At 46.5% G+C, this 18283-nt stretch overlaps 1 protein-coding gene across 3 annotated transcripts in view; it reads right to left on the bottom strand.

Annotated features, from left to right (window-relative positions):
• Positions 1–18283, bottom strand: part of MYO18B (myosin XVIIIB) — a 188217-nt gene that overhangs the window by 130044 nt on the left and 39890 nt on the right. For all 3 annotated transcript variants that reach the window (XM_034790788.1, XM_034790789.1, XM_034790790.1), the window contains exon 11: positions 670–840. In XM_034790788.1, the coding sequence (XP_034646679.1) occupies positions 670–840 (171 nt within the window). The remainder of the gene's footprint in view (positions 1–669; positions 841–18283) is intronic.

Raw genomic sequence — 18283 nt, forward strand, 5'->3', positions numbered from 1 at the left:
GTCTTGGGAAAGGCATTAGCCTGTTTTGGAGTGTCACTGCCTCATGTGCCTGTTCTGTTCAGGTAGTGATGTTTCCTCTTGTGGCAGACAAAGAAAAGTGCGAATGACATGCCGATCATGCAGATGGCAAGGACATAGCCTAGTCCAAGGGATTCGAATGACTTTGGAGATGTTCAACACATCTGATAATGCAGATGGCGGAACAAATATCATCTAGCTCACCCTAATTTACAGGAGGAGAGGAGAAGTCGGGTGTGCCCATGCTAGCTATGCTCCAGCAGGATCTCGCTTGCAAAATGGAGCAGAGTCTCATTGGAACAGGGTCTCTCTGAGAAATGTGTCTTCGCTTTGCAAATAGATTGATTTTTAGACCATGTTACTTGACTTTCCTTGCAGTGGGATTGTAGAATTAATTATCTTAAGATGCTCTGAAGAAGTGACATGTAGGATCAGTATTATAAACTGGGGACAATTACATTAATTATCTTTAAAAAATTCTTTAATATAACTATGTTTAAAGGATCACAGCACTGGTGAGAGATGGGTGAAGTATATCTCTCGAGAACACTCCGCAAATACTCTAACTATTCCTTGGTCAAGTCAAGAACAATACAGGGCAATATTTCCACATCAATTATACTTAAAGGAAAGGGTGGAAAAGTCTGATACCAGCATTTCGTTCCTCATCTTTGCTCAGCCGACTCGTTCCAGATGTGACCTGTTCTATTATCTGTTTCAGATGGTGCTTGAAGACCGCTGTTGTGAGCTCCTCAAAATCGCAGCCCAGTACATCTGCAGCATTGTTAGCCCACTCAAATTTCATGAACTGCTTCCTGCCAACTGACAAGAGAGGAGAAAAGACAATAGAATCACATAAAACAAGCCAGAAGATCACAAACAGCTGCATCTGCCTTCCATTCCCAACCCATGTCCACCCATAGGTACAGAAAGCAAACCTATCATTTACCATGGAAAGGGTGGAATGGGATGGAAGAACATCCTGGGTCATCCTCCTGGTGAGACCTATTTACTCTTTCCCCACCAAGCAAAGAAGGATTTCACCCTTCCCTGAATATATAAATTGTTCCTCACATGCAACTTTCAAACCCCCACCCCACTGCCTTCACTGACCTCAGAATAAGATGGACACGGTCACATGCTAAGGGAAGGTTCTGGAAAGAATTCATCCAAATGAAAACAGGCAACAAAAAAAAAAAAAAATCCCGACCCTCTGACCTGAATATTTTCTGAGCATGGAATGAGAGCTTGCCTACCTCACATTCATGTTTTGAGATACATTATGGTGATAAATGCTCAGGTAAAGGCTATAAATAAATGTTCTTGTTTTCGCCTTGAAACTGTGGTTACCATTAATAATTTTACCTTTTGCCTAATTGCCATTATCTTGTTATTCCCTGCACCTGGTGGAGAGAACACTACAAATACCACAGAAACATTAATTACTCACAAATAACAATGGTAAAGATTTTAGCGGTGACCAAGTAACAAAAGAAATGGGGCAGATGGTTGTAGGCTATAACAGTGGCACACTAAACAAAGACAGGGAAAAATCTGCAAATGCAAGGTCATGTGATCTGGAAATGATTTTTCGATAGAAAGTACTTTAAAATAAATTGCTGCTCAGGTGTAATATGGCAGAGCTAATTAGTTACAACATGATGGAACCCATTCATAAAGAATACAGAGTAGAATAAAACTGATTGCTATAATTAGGCTTAATTTCACCTCCACGGAGTGCTTTATATTGTAGAACCTGTATTTATAGTTGGAGCTGCAGCAAACCCACGCATATTTGAAATGCTGGAAAGAAACACCACCTCCAGACTATGGCACTTCCTGCAGTTTTCCCTGTAGCCTCACATCTAGCGGAGACACTGCTCTTTGATCTAATCCCAGTGCCTACAGAGGGGCATGTGTGCCAACTGCAAAGGGCAGCACCATTCAGTCTGGGAAGAATCACTGCTTGTGCGTTTGTGTTTTAAAAGGATTAAAAACACTGCGCTGGGGGCAAGTGTGGAGCTTGAAAAGGCTTGGGAGAGTAGGGGGAAAGGGAATTGGTGAGGAGCAAAGCGTGCCAGAACTTCCTCAGCTCAGCACAGCAGACAGGAATGCTAAAGAAAAGCAGGTATCAGAGGGATAGCCGTGTTAGTCTGGATCTGTAAAAAGCAACAGAGAGTCCTGTGGCACCTTATAGACTAACAGACGTATTGGAGCATAAGCTTTCGTGGGTGAATGCCCACTTCATCAGGCGCAAGACCCACGAAAGCTCGTGCTCCGATACCTCTGCTAGTCTATAAGGTGCCACAGGCCCCTCCGTTGCTTTTTACAGAAAAGCAGGCTGCTTGTTATTCATATTTACGTGTCAGGACTCAAGTTACTGTCCCAGCTCAGTGGCAAGGAACTGAGCTCCGGGAACAAACTGGGAGCACTGAGCTCTGCCACGGAGACTAGGGAGGAACGGGGCCCTGGAATCAGCTAGAGAAAATACCGTAGCAAGCCAGTGGCAACCTAGGTTGCTTTCTGTCACTGTACCACACCATTGTAGCTGCTTGGAATGTCACAGAAACAGCTGGGATTAGACTCAGGCCTCCCTCCACCAGCCCAGGACCTGTTCCCTTTGAGTTACTGAAGAAGTTCCTTTATAAGATCAGTATACAATCTATGACACACAGCTGAGCAAGTCCAACTCTGTCCAGTAGAGGACAGTTGTGCATTTACCTTATACTGCAGTAGGCTATGCCAAATTCCTCCCTGGGGAAAGTCCAAGGAGAAACCAACAGAATTATACCAAGGAGGAACTGGGCCAGTCTTTAAAAAAAATTATTAGATCAGTTTCTTCAGGAAGGATTGAGCAGGAGCCAATGTCTGGGAGAGGCAAAGAGGACCAAGCTGCCGTGGCATCATAATCCAATGCCAGGACAGTGGCTGGCATCGCCGGACGTAGCCATCAGCCGGGCACATTCTAGAACATCAGTAAGACAATCTCTGCCAAGGATCATGGGCTCAAGCAAATCCAGTGACTAGCTCAGTCACCTGGCTACAATGGATTGCCAGGGCCAGAGTCTGCACTCAGTTGCCTTGGTGTAACTCAGAAGTCATGCCACTGATTTCAGCAGCGTTACTCTGGATTTACATCAGCATAACTAACTGGGAGAAGACTTTGACCCACAGTTGGTTATTAATTACAAGCTCATTTAAATGGTTTTAATTACTTAAAGCTTTTTCAAAGATTGTAATGAGCACTGAAGCTTGCTAAAGAAAAATGGTCACCTCTTGCAAAAAATAAAACCCAAGTTCCAGCTTCTCGGATGGCACTGAAAGCCAAGTCCCGCTGAGGATGTGACAAGCATCTCTCGGAAGGCAAACCAAGATGACCAGGTGAACAGGGCCCAAGATGGCCTCTAAGCATCACTTCCAATGACACAATGCTAGCGTTCCTGGGGAGAAGAGCCCTCAGCATTGATAATAAGCAAAACGTGTTTCCTGCTCTAAGTGCAGCCTTGACAGGGAGGTTTGGGAGAACTGGCAAAAGATGCTCTGACTCAGTGGGGTTTGTCTATTGCTACCCAGCCAGCTCCAGTTACAAGGCGGGTTTAAAAAACAGACACACAGAGTAGGACTGCAGTTGTAAAAATAACAGGGGTGGGTGTGGTTCTGAATTCTGTTTTCCAGATAATTTAAGAGAAATCTGAACAATGGAAGTAGGATACTGGCTGGAAACCAAAGACTTTCCTCTATTTAAACTATGCCAGTCAGACGCAGACCAGCAAAACTGACAAAAATCCAAGTCAGACATTTTATGCATCTTTTTTGTCTATTTTGTAAAGTTTTTAATTTCAAGGGTTAATATTTCATTTTCCAGTCTCTGGCCTCTTTAAAAAAACATTTTTCAGAAATACAGGTCTCTGCTCTGAAACGGTCTTGGAGATACACGCAGCCACAACAACCGGAAATCCGACCAGCCTTTGACTATTTTTGAAGTGCTGAGCACAGGTGCCCACAAACAGAAATAATACACAGCTGCCGGCTGAGCCTGGGTGCTGCTGACTCTCAGTAGCCCAGGAGATGGTGAGTGTCCCACGAACACTAGCTCTGTGTGAGTTAACAGACCTGGCAGACGCTAGAATGCATTCGCATTACTGCCATCATTGTTATTCCATATGAATCCTGACATCCCCCCATTCACTGGGACTATGCATTACTTCTGTCCCCCACCCTCAGCTCTATTTTCAGGTCTTAAGTGGGACTTAATAGGGACTCAGGGCTCGTGATGGCCCCTCTGCGCAGGAGCTAATTCCACCCAGAAAGCTTTCTGCTGGTGCATTGGAAGGGATCTGGAATACTAGATACCAAACCCTGCCACCTCTGATCTGGAGCTGAACTTGGAGGCCATCACTGCTAAAAATAAAATAAAATATATAAACTACATAAAAACTAGAATTTGCTTTTTAAAGTTCACAGCTAGTTTACTAGCCACCAATTACTGTAGATCTTGTGCATTTATTAAGACAGCAACCGAAGTGTTCTCTATTTCTGACGTTAGCAGTTTTACTGAGGTATCCCTCAGCTTTAGGCAATGCATTTAAAGCCAGTCCTTTGGGTTCTCATTCCAGTGCCCAGATGTTCACAGTGGCTAGGGGCTGGGATTGCAGTCCCATTGCGGAGTGACACCAATGGGTCCGTGTGCCAACCGAGAAGTTAATTAGCCCTTAAAGTCCTCCTTGTAACCAACCTCTCCAAGCAACCCCCAGCCCCTTTTAGTAAGAATCCCACACCCCCAGTTAGCTGCCAAGCATCTTGTCTTTCTTTGATCTGTCCCTGCCCCAGAGAGCTTACAATAGGAATATATGCTGAATATTGCCTATATTTAGAGCCCGATATCTATTAATTTTACCTCTGATAGCGATAACAATAATAAATAAATAAAATAATAAATAGTATAGCATTTTTCCTTAATCATTTGAAAATTTCCATTGGCATTAATGGAAATTTGGGTTGAGTAAGGATTGCAGGATTTGGTCCTTAGTTAATGGCGCATTGTAATTACACATTTCTAGATGTAAGAGATTTCTCCGACTGGTCGTGCTCCTCATGGCTTTTTCAGATGGTTCACACGTCTATTAATTTAAATCCACTAATTTTCAAACCTAGCAAAGTCACCGTTTGCCTTCAGCACAGCCAGCTGCACACTACAGCCTCAATCCTGCAAAGACTTAGGCATGTCCTTTCTGCACTGCGAGTGCTCCCATTGATTTCAAGGAATCATAGAACAGAACCACAGAATCATAGAAACGTAGGGCTGAAGAGCCTCGAGGGGTCATCTATTCCATCGTCCTGCTTAAGCACACCATATAGACAGCAACTCAACAATACGTGTGCAGTTGGCTCAAACCTCCAAAGAGATTCTGCCTTTGGGCAGAGACTAAGCAAGGAAAATGTCAAGCCCAAAGGAAATTATTTTCCAAAAGTTCAGAGTAAGTGAAGACAGGGGGGTTGAATTGCAATTGTAACGATCTAGTAGTTGCTGCTAGCAAAGGCTAAAATAGCATTTTCTTGCATAGTTTAAAAGCTTCAGAAGACTGAACTAACAGATGTGTTTATGTAAGCTGATGAGCTCACGATCGATCCCTTCAAATTCAGGATTGTCTTATTCAAGCTCAACAATGATTGCAGTCCCCACAGCCCTGGAGGGCATAGTGCTGTGGTCTCCCACAGCAAATAAAGCGGACATATATTTTCAATGACAATTATTTATATGCAACAACAGTGATTCCATCTTAATGATTAAAATCCATAAGGAGGCAAAATGCAGACTACATCCTTTCAGAACTGACAAATATATATGCGTCTGTGACAGCAAGCTGGCAGGAAAACAGCAAAGATGCGCTGCAATGGACAGAAAATGAAAGAGACGGACAAAGTCAAAACAACAAGGAGTCTGGTGGCACCTTAAAAACTAACAGATTTATTTGGGAATAAGCTTTCGTGGGTAAAAACCTCACTTCTTCGGATGCATAGAGTGAAAGTTACAGATACAGGCATTAACTTTCACTCTATGCATCCGAAGAAGTGAGGTTTTTACTCACGAAAGCTTGTGCCCAAATAAATCTGTTAGTCTTTAAGGTGCCACCAGACTCCTTGTTGTTTTTGTAGATACAGACTAACACGGCTACCCCCTGATACAGGGACTTATCATTGCTGTGGCCTGGTCTATACTACCCGCCTGAATCGGCGGGTAGAAATCGACCTCTCGGGGATCGATTTATCGCGTCCCGTCGGGACGCGACAATCGATCCCCGAATTGGCGCTCTAACTCCACCAGCGGAGGTGGTAGTAAGCGCCGCCGACAAAAAGCGGCAGAAGTCGATTTTGCCGCCGTCCTCACAACGGGGTAAGTCGGCTGTAATACGTCGAATTCAGCTACGCTATTCACGTAGCTGAATTTGCGTATCTTAAATCGACTCCCCGCTGTAGTGTAGATGTACCCTGTAAAGGATATATTAGACTAGGCTTTTCCATAAACTGTGGCCAGAAAGTGAATGCAAAAGGAAAGGGAAGGAATGACTCAGACCAGGTAGAAGATAGAGTGTGGACAATTAGCAAAGCACAGTCAAGAGAATCTCTCCATTCTTCTCTGTGCACATTTCTTTCTCACTTATTTTTGATTCTGATAAAGCTCCAAACATCAAGGCATGCACTCTGAGTGTGGGGGCAGTGGCTAGACTCCGTTCAAGCTGTAGAATGTTAACTCTGCCCAGGGGATGCAGAACACAGAGGGTTGGATTCCCTTCACAGCCAAACTAGGAAGGGGCACTTGCTAGGATCTGTGACAAGGACTTTCAGTGAGACTTAGGCTACATCAGTTACGCAACACCGAATGGCAACACATCTAAATACCTTTAACTATCAGGCCTACATGCATCTGACGCAGTGGGTATTCACCCACGAAAGCTTATGCTCCAATACGTCTGTTAGTCTATAACAGGGGTCGGCAATGTTCGGCACGCGGCTCGCCAGGGTAAGCACCCTAGCGGGCCGGGACAGTTTATTTACCTGCTGACGCGGCAGGTTCGGCTGATCGTGGCCCCCACTCGCCACGGTTCGCCGTCCCGGGCCAATGGGGGCAGCAGGAAGCGGCGCGGGCCGAGGGATGTGCTGGCCACGTTTTCCCGCCGCCTCCATTGGCCCGGGACAGCAAACCGCGGCGAGTGGGGGCTGCAATCGTCCTAACCTGCCGCGTCAGCAGGTAAATAAACTGGCCCGGCCCGCTAGGGTGCTTACCCTGGTGAGCCGGGTGCCGAACATTGCCGACACCTGGTCTATAAGGTGCCACAGGACTCTTTGTCGCTTTTTATCAGGCCTACGTGACTTCCTCAATTGAAGCGAGTCTTCTAACTCTACATGCAGTGCCTTAACCATAAGGCATCCTTCTTTCCATATTTCAGTTCCTCTTTCAAACATCCTTTCTAGCACACACACCCTTGCATAACAACACTGAAAGGTACAAGACTTGCTTCCCAGGATGCCTGACTTAATCAGACTTGAATGTCCTAGTAAGCATGAGAGGGCTGTTCACAAGCCAAGCACCAGATAAATCTCTCTTTCAAATTGAAACCTGCAAACTCTGTGCAGTTCTGCTTAGCGTCCTCTTCTGGAAACGAAGGGGTAAATGGACAGATAAGCACAATGATGTACTGTATGCAGTGTTGTTGTAGCCGTGCTGGTCCCAGGACAGATAAGTACAATGTTTATCTTGACATGACATAAGATGGCTGCCTCACGTGAGATACTTTGGAAATATTTGGATTTCTTTCCAGGCCTGCTTTCTGCTGCTTCGTAGGTAAGATCTTGCAGCTACCTAAGAGGGAAAACTCTAAACCTTCTTAAAATGAGATAAAAGCTGTTGCTCTATAATGCACACATTGTTTGAGGTTAGGGAAATGTTACTAAGTTATTAATATACACCAGCTACTCTCTACTTCATGCCTCAGATTCTCTCTCTGGAGACTGTTCTAAGAACATATCTGAATAAACGTTAAATAATTTCTGAGATACTCTTCATACTGCTATTACTTTTCACACTGAAAAATATTCCTTAAATGGCACATCAACTTTACTTGATTGACATATCCTGAATAAGCAAATTAACATTCACGAAAAAATCCTCATAGAAATCCTGATTTGTTTGGTACTTTTTTCCATGCGTTGTGCCTATTGATTTGTTAAGCAATTTTCCTTTCTATTTTCAGCCTGTTCTGTGTAGTGCTAAGCAGGCTTTTTCCACTTCATAAATTATAAATAAAAACAGCAGTGTGCAGTCACCTTGGTATGTAATCCACCTATTGTACAACATCTGAACTTCAGCATGTAGAAGGTAATTATTTCAGCCTGTTTAATATTTAAGAGAGGCAATAGGAAGCGACACTGTCAGTATGATGCTTGTTTACATGCATGCGCACACACAGCGCGTACACCAGAGTGGTAAAATAGCAATTAAATTCTACCATATACCATAGAACAGGCCAAGTGACATTGCCATAGTATAGAATCGAGGTCCATGACTCACATTAGCTTTGTTTGTTTCTGTTGTTTGAAAAAGTTGTTGTTATTATTATTAAATCCCAGGAATGGCACTTCTTTGGTCATGTAATAACAGCATAACCCAGTGGTCTCCAAGTAACCTAGAAGGCCATATGGCAAAGTTACGGGGAAAACCCAGATGATTCAGAGGTGACTGGACTTGGAGTTATTTTTTCTGCCTTATGCAAGTGGGACTTGTCTAATAAGATTCCATCACATTTAACCTTTCCTTAATGCTAAATCCCCATTGCATTGAGCTCTGGCATTAACAGCACATGGTGGAGCAGCAAAACGATGATGCTAATCTGGGCAGGTTTTGGGAGCACTGATAGAGTGGTGTTTCTATAGCACTGCGGCGAAGTCATTCCACATATTCCTGGGAGAAGCTAAACCCAGTGGTACCATCCTTGTTACTCACAACCTTCTTCCTTCACTTCCCTGGAATCAGGCTGGCTCTGATTCTCGTCTCACAGCAGGAACCTGCCAGTTCATGCCGCTGGTGAGGGGTGAGTTACTCTTGAAGACAATGAAAATGGAACAAACTGTGACCAGTCTGGGGACAAGAGCAGGAATTTTGAGATGTAAATCCAAGAGAAACATATTAATAGAGAGTATCAGAGGGGTAGCCGTGTTAGTCTGGATCTGTAAAAGCAGCAAAGAGTCCTGTGGCACCTTATAGACTAACAGACATATAGGAGCATGAGCTTTCGTGGGTGAATGCCCACTTCTTCGGACATGCATCTGACGAAGTGGGTATTCACCCACGAAAGCTTATGCTCCTATACGTCTGTTAGTCTATAAGGTGCCACAGGACTCTCTGCTGATATTAATAGAGAGTGCACCTCAAGCATCTACCAGTCAGCCTGATTTAACACCCTACGCTGCTCAAACCGCCTGTGGAAACTCATGGAGCAGCACTGAAAGTTCAAAGGCAACGTCTGTTCCTTAGACAGGGCACTTGACGGATGAGAACAGCTGTCTTAAAGCCAATTGTTTCGCTGCTCTCACTGTCATGCATCCTCAGAATCCTCTGCATACACTGAGTTCATCTTAACTCCATAGGCAGCCTGGCCGGGACGGGCTGGGGGGAATGGTGGGCAGCAATTGGGTATTTCAAGCTGTACCTGGTGTGCCTGTGATGGAAGTGGATAATTGCATCAGAAGGAAGTACGCAGAGCTGCATCACTTTGTTCAGTGGTGAAAACACCAGCCTTCCCAGCCACCTGCCTTATACCCCCTGCAGTTCCTGCAGTTCACCCCACCAACAATGTATTGACTTAATAATTGTTAATTAAGAGCCCTGAGACATCAGGAGTTAGTCACGAACATGCACGCCTCACATTTCCACTCTAATCAGTGCATGTGGGAAACAATTAAGGGAAACGAGAACGTGCTTGGGGAACCAAACACCTCGCTACCAGTCGATTAGAGGAAATGCAGCCTAATTAAGAGCAGAGACAGCAAGTGGGAGATGGGAATCCCACTGAGAACCAAGAAAGCAGGGAGAGCTCTGAGAAGCTGCTGCCCAGTGAAACATCTGCTTTGTGTACATAACTTTTCCTTAATTCCCCGTACCTAGGGAAGGTCAGGCAGACTACTGTACTATTTCTCTTCTGCACACTAAACAAACCCAGTTTTTTCAATCATCTTCCACAGGTCATGTTTTCTAGACCTTTCATCATTTTTGTTGCTCTTCTCTGGACTTTTTCCAATTAGTCCACCTTTTTCCTGAAAGATGGCACCCAGAACTGGACACAATACTCCAGTTGAGGCCATATCAGTGCAGAGTAGAGCGGAAGAATTACTTCTCATGCCTTGCTCACAACACTCCTGCTAATACATCCCAGAATGATGTTTCCTTTTCTTTGCAACAGTGTTACACTGTTGACTCATATTTAGCTTGTGATCCACTATGACCCCCAGATCCCTTTCCGCAGTGCTCCTTCCTAGGTAATCATTTCCCATTTTGTATGTGTGTAACTGATTGTTCCTTTTTAAGTAGAGAACGTTGCATTTGTCCTTATTGAATTTCACTTGCACTTGCAACCCCTCCTACCTTGGTATTGTCAGCAAACTTTATAAGTGTACTGTCTATACTATTATCAAATCATTGATGATGATATTGAATAGAACCAGATCCAGAATGGGTCCGTGCAGGACCCCACTCGATATGCCCTTCAGCTTGACTATGAACCACTAATAACTACTGTTTTCCAACCATTTATGCACCCACCTTACAGCAGCTCCATCTAGGATGTATTTCCCTAGTTTGTTTATGAGACAGTCATGTGAGATAGCATCAAAAGCCTTACTAAAGTCAAGATATACCACATCTACCACTCCCCCCCATCCACACAAGTACATAAAATTAAGACAAGAAGCAATGGGCTTAAATTGCAACAAGGGAGGTTTAGGTTGGACATTAGGAAAAACGTCCAGTCAGAGTGGTTAAGCGCTGGAATAAATTGCCTAGGGAGGTTGTGGAATCTCCATCATTGGAGATTTTTAAGAGCAGGTTAGACAAACACCTGTCAGGGATGGTCTAGATAATTAGACCTGCCATGAGTGCAGGGAACTGGCCTAGATGACCTCTTGAGGTCCCTTCCAGTGATTCTATGATGTTATAGGGATGGGATGCAAATGGGCCACATACCCAGCTAGTGCAAATCAGCCACAACTCCACTGACATTAACAGGGCCAGATCCCCAGCTGGTGTAAATCACCACAGCCCTATTAAATTCAACGCCGATTTACACCAGCTGGAGATCTGGCTCACTATGTGGACGAGGGAAAGCGAGGGCAGGAGACATATCTGAAAAGGAACGGCGAGGACCAGAGTCTCGATAAATGGAATTCTGGTTGCTGGGGCTTGGCTGTACCAGGCCAGCAAAAGCGTGTGCATATGCACCGCAGAAGCAGTATGACATTCCCAGCAGACACTGCTGCCTGCGTGAGTCACCCTCCCCACACCCAGCAGCCTTCCAGAGCCCTGCATCAGGGCACCTTGGGCACCATGCACTGCATGCTGGACTCTGAAGGCTTTTGATTAACTGGCCTATGGGCAGAAACGGTGTCTATTCCAATCAAGTTGGCTTAACTTGACTGAAACTCCCCTGAGCATCCAGCAAGGCTGCGCCCATGGCCAGCTCAGACAATCTTAAAGGTGATAACTCATGTATGTGAGGCGTTGGGGGGAGGAGTGTTCATGAAGTGAACTGGAGTGGAAAACACATAGTTTTGCCTGCATAGAAAGGGCCATCGTTTGTACATTTCCACCGGTTTCCTCTGCGATTGTTCATGGGTTGCCACATTTGTTGTGCTGGCTGCACTTAGATGCCATTGCAAAGAATGTTGCATAAAACAGTAACTGAACAGACAAGTAACACCAGAGTGTGGCAGGGGAGTGGTGGAGGTTTTATCAGCCCCTGTGTGGAATAAGCTGCTTCACTCACTCTCCCCTGGCCGGCCATTCATGCCAATAAAACTTCTGGTTCTGAGAGGGCTCAGAGGGTAACTGGGCAATCGCCCCTCTGCTTTTAGGTGTCATGGGGGGGGGCTGCTTTGCCACCTTCCCTAGAGGAGGATGCTGGGAGGAGCAGTGAGGGGACATGGCCGGGTCCAGCAGACTGTGTAACCCAGCGTCTAGTGAGCTTGGCACTTGGAGGGGGCTCAATCCAGATGAGACTCAGGTAACGGTGAGTTGGGAGAAGCAGCCAGAGCAGTCACCAGGCCTCATATCAGTGCCCCTGACTCGGGGGTGGGACGGCCCTTGGCTTCGTGGCACAGGCGTGCAGCGTGGGGGACACTGTCAGACGCCGCACTGCTGCTGGAAGGCCAGGCAGCTTCTGTGCCCAAGAGCCCTTCACTCGGCAGTGCCGGTTAAGAATGGTGCAACCTTTTCTTGCTGATTCAGGGGGCTTGCCCCCTTGAGCTGGGATCTCTGTGCTGCACCTTGAGACTACCCAGAAACGGAGGCTTGCAGCTGCTGCTCATTAAATGGAGTTTCATACCAAGAGCGACTCCCGCCAGTGCTCCAGGACCTGCACTGGCTGCTCATGAGGAAACCCAGGAGTTGGTTATATGAGAGACACTTTCCTCCCTGTGCCATAATCCATGGATAGAGTCCGCAGAGGGCCTTGAGATGGAGCATCTTCCACAGAGGAGAGAGGGAGGTGCTGACCCGGCATTTACGGGGTGGGGTCCTTGACCCTGGAACCCACTCCACTCCTATGGTCTGGGAGACGGACTCTGGTAGCTCACAGGCCAGACTGCAATGCCCATCTCAGGAACTTGGGGATGGAGCAGCGATAGGATGGCTCCTGGGGAGGGGTGGGTTTATTTTACTATTCTGCTTCTGTACTCACGGCTAGAGTGGGACCGGCAGTCCCCGGGGTCATTTCATTCTAAACAGCACAGGACATGAAGAGGGACCTGCAGCCTGTAAGGGGCACTCGCTATGTTTCAACCCCCCAGCTAACTAGTACAATGTCTCTCTCACTGTCCATCCCACTCATCTAGGCTGTAGGACGCCGCCGCCGCGCTGTGAAAGGAGAGTTCAGCCACCGGGCCAAGCTGAGCCACTTTGTCACCTCGGCCCCTTTTCTCCACTGATTTTATAATAACGTTGCTGTTTGTTACTGAGAATGGGACTAACCCACATGCCCATTTCCATGGCGTTGGGCGGGCGGGGGAGGACCGGGAGGGTTGATCCCTGCTTGGATGTGTAATTTATTTGTCTTCCACTCAGTTCCGCAGCCTATTCTCTGTTGACCCCTTGGCTAATGTACGACCCATTAACGCGTATGGATAACAGTGGGAAGAGCCCTGTAATGGCCTGATTAAAGAAATCTGCCATTCTGGCTGCATTTCGCGGCCGGTTTGTAATGAAGATGTCAGAGCGCCGGACAGATAGTGCCAAGTCTCCGGGCGAGGAGAGACAGCTTGCCCCAGCTGAGGAGCCACGATAACAATAAAAAACAATTACAGGAAGGAGAAACAATGTCCATAGTAACAAGCCTCTGGAGTCAGACCCCTCCGCACCGCCAGTGCCTTGGCAATAGTAACGGCCAGGCCGTGGGACTGAAGGGCAATGGATGAAGGAAAGGCAGCTAAAGTCTTTCAGAGACAAGGAGAAAGCCAAGGAAGCTGAGGGTCAGGAGTAGCGCTCACCACATGGGCTACAACAGCCCAGGAAATGAGAACGCATTCTGTGGGAATCCTCAGGCCTGGCCAAGCCGGGGCGACCAACGATGTCATTTGGACTGGGAAAAAATATTCGTGTCGGGTGACATTGTGGCAAAGTGACAGACCTTACGGGAGCTGGGCGATGCAGCTACACCAGCCCTACTGGGCCTCACCTCCGGAGGAGCACCCCTGCTGCTCCAGCCCACAGAGAGGTGAGGGGAGCATCCGCTCTTCTTTCCCCTTCCCCGCCCCTTTCAGGAAGGAACAGCACAGTGCAGAGGACTCAAGGAAGAGCACAGAGCTGCATCGGCCACGGTGTGGCCACAGTCTGACCCACAGAGTATTCCATACCTGGGGGGGGGGGGCACTGCGAAGGAGGGCAGGTGGGGCTGTGGTCTGCCCCGCCCCTCCTTTTGCATGAGGTCTCAGCGGGGGAGATGCTTTAAGTCACAGCCAGAGACTTTCAAGAGCCATGCCAGCAGAGGTAGCTGAGGGCAGTGGGAGCTTCCAGCCGCATTCCCTTCCTGAACACTCTCTGGTTTGCAGCTTTGATCTGTTTCTCACCCAGAAGAGAATACATCTGGCGAGTACAGATCTGATCAATAAACATCAGTCCAGGGCTTGAGTGAGCTCTAATCTAACAGAGCTATTTGCAAACCAGCAGATTTGTCAATTCTCCAATTGCTCCTGTACTTCTCTGCTTTTGTTCTCATGGCTCTGAAACACTAAGGTGCCCCCTTAGGAGAGGTTCAGGTATAACCAATACCTGCTCTCAGTGCAAATACAGCAGAGGAATGTGAGAGACCCACTACCTACAGCAATGCCGTGTGCTCCCCGCAGTGACACTGTCTCCAGATGCCCTCTCTCTGGATCATAGAATCATAGAATATCAGGGTTGGAAGGGACCTCAAGAGGTCATCTAGTCCAACCCCCTGCTCAAAGCAGGACCAATTCCCAGGATGGCAGGAAGGGCAGAATAAGGGCACTCAGGGTGGCAGGTTCAAATAAAACCCTTTGTCCAATCTATAGCTATTGTCTAACCGAGGTTTCTGGCCCATACTTGTATTTTGGCTTTTGTTTATATGGGTTTCTACCGCCTGAGTTGGACTTTATGTTTCAAATGACTCAAAGCGCAAACTCCACCCAAGTCCTGGAGTTTTGCATGGTTCCCCCTCAATATCTTAAACAAACAACTCTACCTCTGCCACAGGTGGGAAAGGCAGTGCACATTTGACCTGGAATGAGGCCCAGGTTCACATACCTCAGCAAACCTTTCCACTAATCCAAGCTGAGATTCGGGATTGCCACGAAAAACCTAAAACCCAGTGAGTTTCCCTGCAACGCTCTTTGCTCCACACAGTTCTGCCAAGGTGCTAACAGGCCAGGCAGACCACATGGCTTTTGTGATACGGACAAATATCCATTAGAGACAAGGGCTGAGAACATAAAACTCATGTCACTTGTGACTTAGTGACCGATCATTTGATGCTGGAGGAAAAGCTGCTGCCCACCCTGTCTCCAGGACTCTTCATGTGGCAATCACAACAAACCAGGTGTTTATCATCACTCGTCAGGGCAGCGCCAAGAGAGCTATTACATTCCGAAACACCCCACTGCAACCTCGGTCTCTTGAGGCTTTGCTGGCTTTGTGCTGCCAGGGGACAAATCCTCTCTCCTGGCACATTCCCCCTGCCAAATTAAACCTGGCTCCAAGATGAACAAACAAATGGAAATTCAGAACCCCCTTCCTTTCAGCACTGCACTCGGCAGGTTTCCACAAATCCACTAAGATTGTTCTTAGGTGGTTTTTAAGGCCTTTCCCATGAAGCCTGAGTGGATTTGTTATTTCAGCGCATGCGACGTATAAGACAGGAATGATCTCACTGCATCCTGTCCCTTTAAAGAACATAAGGAAGAAAGCCCTGGTGCTGAAGAGAGGAATATGTTAGAACTTATGGAGAGATTCATAGATTCAAACAGCAGGCCTAGATGGAATTTATCAAAGCAGCATCTTCATGAATGATGCAAGGAAGCCGGGAGAACCCTTCCCCAGCCAGAGAGGTAGCTAGCCTTTTCACTGATGTTGCAATGGGGTGAGACACAGCAGAATATGATTTAGCTGAGCCAAATGTTAATGTTCTAGCATCACCATCAGGAGAGCGAGCTCTACAAAAACAAAACAAAAAAACCCACCTTCCCACAACTGAAGGCTGATGGATCTTGATGGTGATGAAAACGCTCCTGCCGGTCTATAAAGATTTTGACTTTGGTAAAAGAAAAAAAAAATCTCACTGTATCAGCTGCCTGACCCCACAAGACTTCTGCCCACTGGGGCTGCATCTGAGCCAAAATCAAACCGGCAAGGCTGGGTGTGGTTGGACCTGAGGACCCTAATCTGCCTCTCCACTCCAGAACTGGTCTGATCTGGGCCCTACGCAACACCCTGGCGCTTGTGCAAGAAGCTCAGGGAGTCAGAGGAAGCTAGAGATTATTCATGGTTTCTAGCAAGTCAGTGGATTTCCTCTCCCTTTCCTCAAATTCGGCTGGCAGAGAAGGAGCCTGGCACTGGCTTTTCAGCAAACAGGATTAAAAATGTTTTTAAAGCAAGATTTTAAGCCTTAAGCGTTTCTTTGAAAACATTGGGAGGGGAAGAATTGCCCCTGTGTAAAGCCTTGTGGAGTTACACACAAAACCCAGCCTCTCCCACACTGGGCTCTTGCTTCCTTTGGAGATTCCCTCCCATGTCAGCCAGTGCCGGACTTTAGCCGGGACAACGATAAACGTTCTGAAACATGCTAAAGATGACACCAAAACATGCTGGATTTCTTCCCTTGCCACCCTCGTAGGGATACATCTGGTATTGCATTTATCACAAGAGGCAGCCTCTGAACCAGTGATAATTCAGGAGACTTCATCCTTTTAGCAACCCACAATAATGAACAATTTGGGTCAATGTGGGTTTTGAGCCTTGGTGGAATTAAGAAAGTGTCATTTCCACATCAATTATTGAAAGGTTGCTACATCGCCGCGGCCATAAAACAGCAGCTGTAATGCAGGTTTAAGGATTTTCTTACTACTAGTGAGGATGAGATAAGTCAGACTGGGCCATTCCTGATTGGCATTCGTGCTCACAGGAAATTGGGTAATTAGCGCCTGCCTGATTCTGCGAGCTGCCCTCATTCTCACATTCTGATTGACATCCCCATTACCCTACTCATCTAAATGGCTCTGAGCGATTCTGGAAACTTTCCATTTTAAAAAGCTAAAAGAGGTATTCAGGTGGGGTTTCTATAGCTCATTTTCACTGCCAGTCACTTCTCCCTATAGGCATCTTAGAGATTATTTCACAACAATGGATCCAGGCACGGGGGCTCTGTATCATGCCTCCAGTGTGGCCTGGAGGAAGTCACATAATCTCTTTGTGCCTCAGTTTCCCATTTGTAAAATAGGGATAATAATCCTTCCCTGCCTCCAACAGGAGATGTTCAGATACTACAGCAATCAGACTAGGGCAATAAGTAAGTACCTAGGTAGCTAATCTAAAGCCTAGATTCAATGTATAATCTAGGACTGTACCTCCAATAGATGTATTCAGGGGAACTAATCACAGGTTTCCTTTCCCTTCCCCGATGGAAATAGCACAAAAACAGTTTGGTTCAAGACCCAGACTGCTACTAAGATGCAGATACAATTCTGAGCCCTGAAATCCCACTTCCACAGCACTTTGGTGGAGATCCCAACACCCCTGGATCAGACAAAGCAAGATTTTTCTAATTACGGGCACCTCCAATCTCAGTACCTGAAAACCACATTGGGTTCCTCCCGATTTGCACATCCTCCTCCTCCTCCTCCTCATGTCCAATAGATAGTTCTGGGAGCAGAATTTTACTGGCAATATTCTCTGTGATACACAAGAAGGTGTGGAAACCAGCTCACCCTTCCCCCACTGAGTTCTACAGGGCTGGTGGTAGAAATATTTTCTCGTGAAACCATGCGGCTATGACCAGAGTAACTGCAGAAAGCAGGCCAGGGCAGTAACAAAGTGGAAATGTTCATCACTTTTCCAGACAGAGCTGCACTTGACGTGCAGGATGGCATTGGACAGTTTCCAGCTCTCCCAGAACAAAGCGTGAAATACACTCTGTTAACTGACATGTGCCAGGCATGGATGTCTGGGGATGTTCTCAAAGCATTCATAGAAAGGAAGAGATCAAACAGCAGTCCATAATGCCTTGCTTACTTCAGTGGAGGGCAATTCTGTGCAGAATATACTCCTCTGAAAATAAACTGCTCCTATCAAAGTCTAAAAAGTAAACCTGTAGCAAAGTCCTGCCACGACAGGATGTTCCAGGCATAACAATCACTTTTCTTAATATTTTAAAAAAATGAACAAACACCCTGAAAAGACAGATGCAGAGACTCTCCTTCCAGGTGTTCAGTAATGTTCTGTCCCATGCAGAACTGTGCCAGCTCACTTGTCTAAAGGGGAGGTGGTGGG

This window comes from Trachemys scripta, chromosome 15 (genome assembly GCF_013100865.1).
Source record: "Trachemys scripta elegans isolate TJP31775 chromosome 15, CAS_Tse_1.0, whole genome shotgun sequence".
In the NCBI taxonomy this organism is placed as follows: Eukaryota; Metazoa; Chordata; order Testudines; family Emydidae; genus Trachemys; species Trachemys scripta.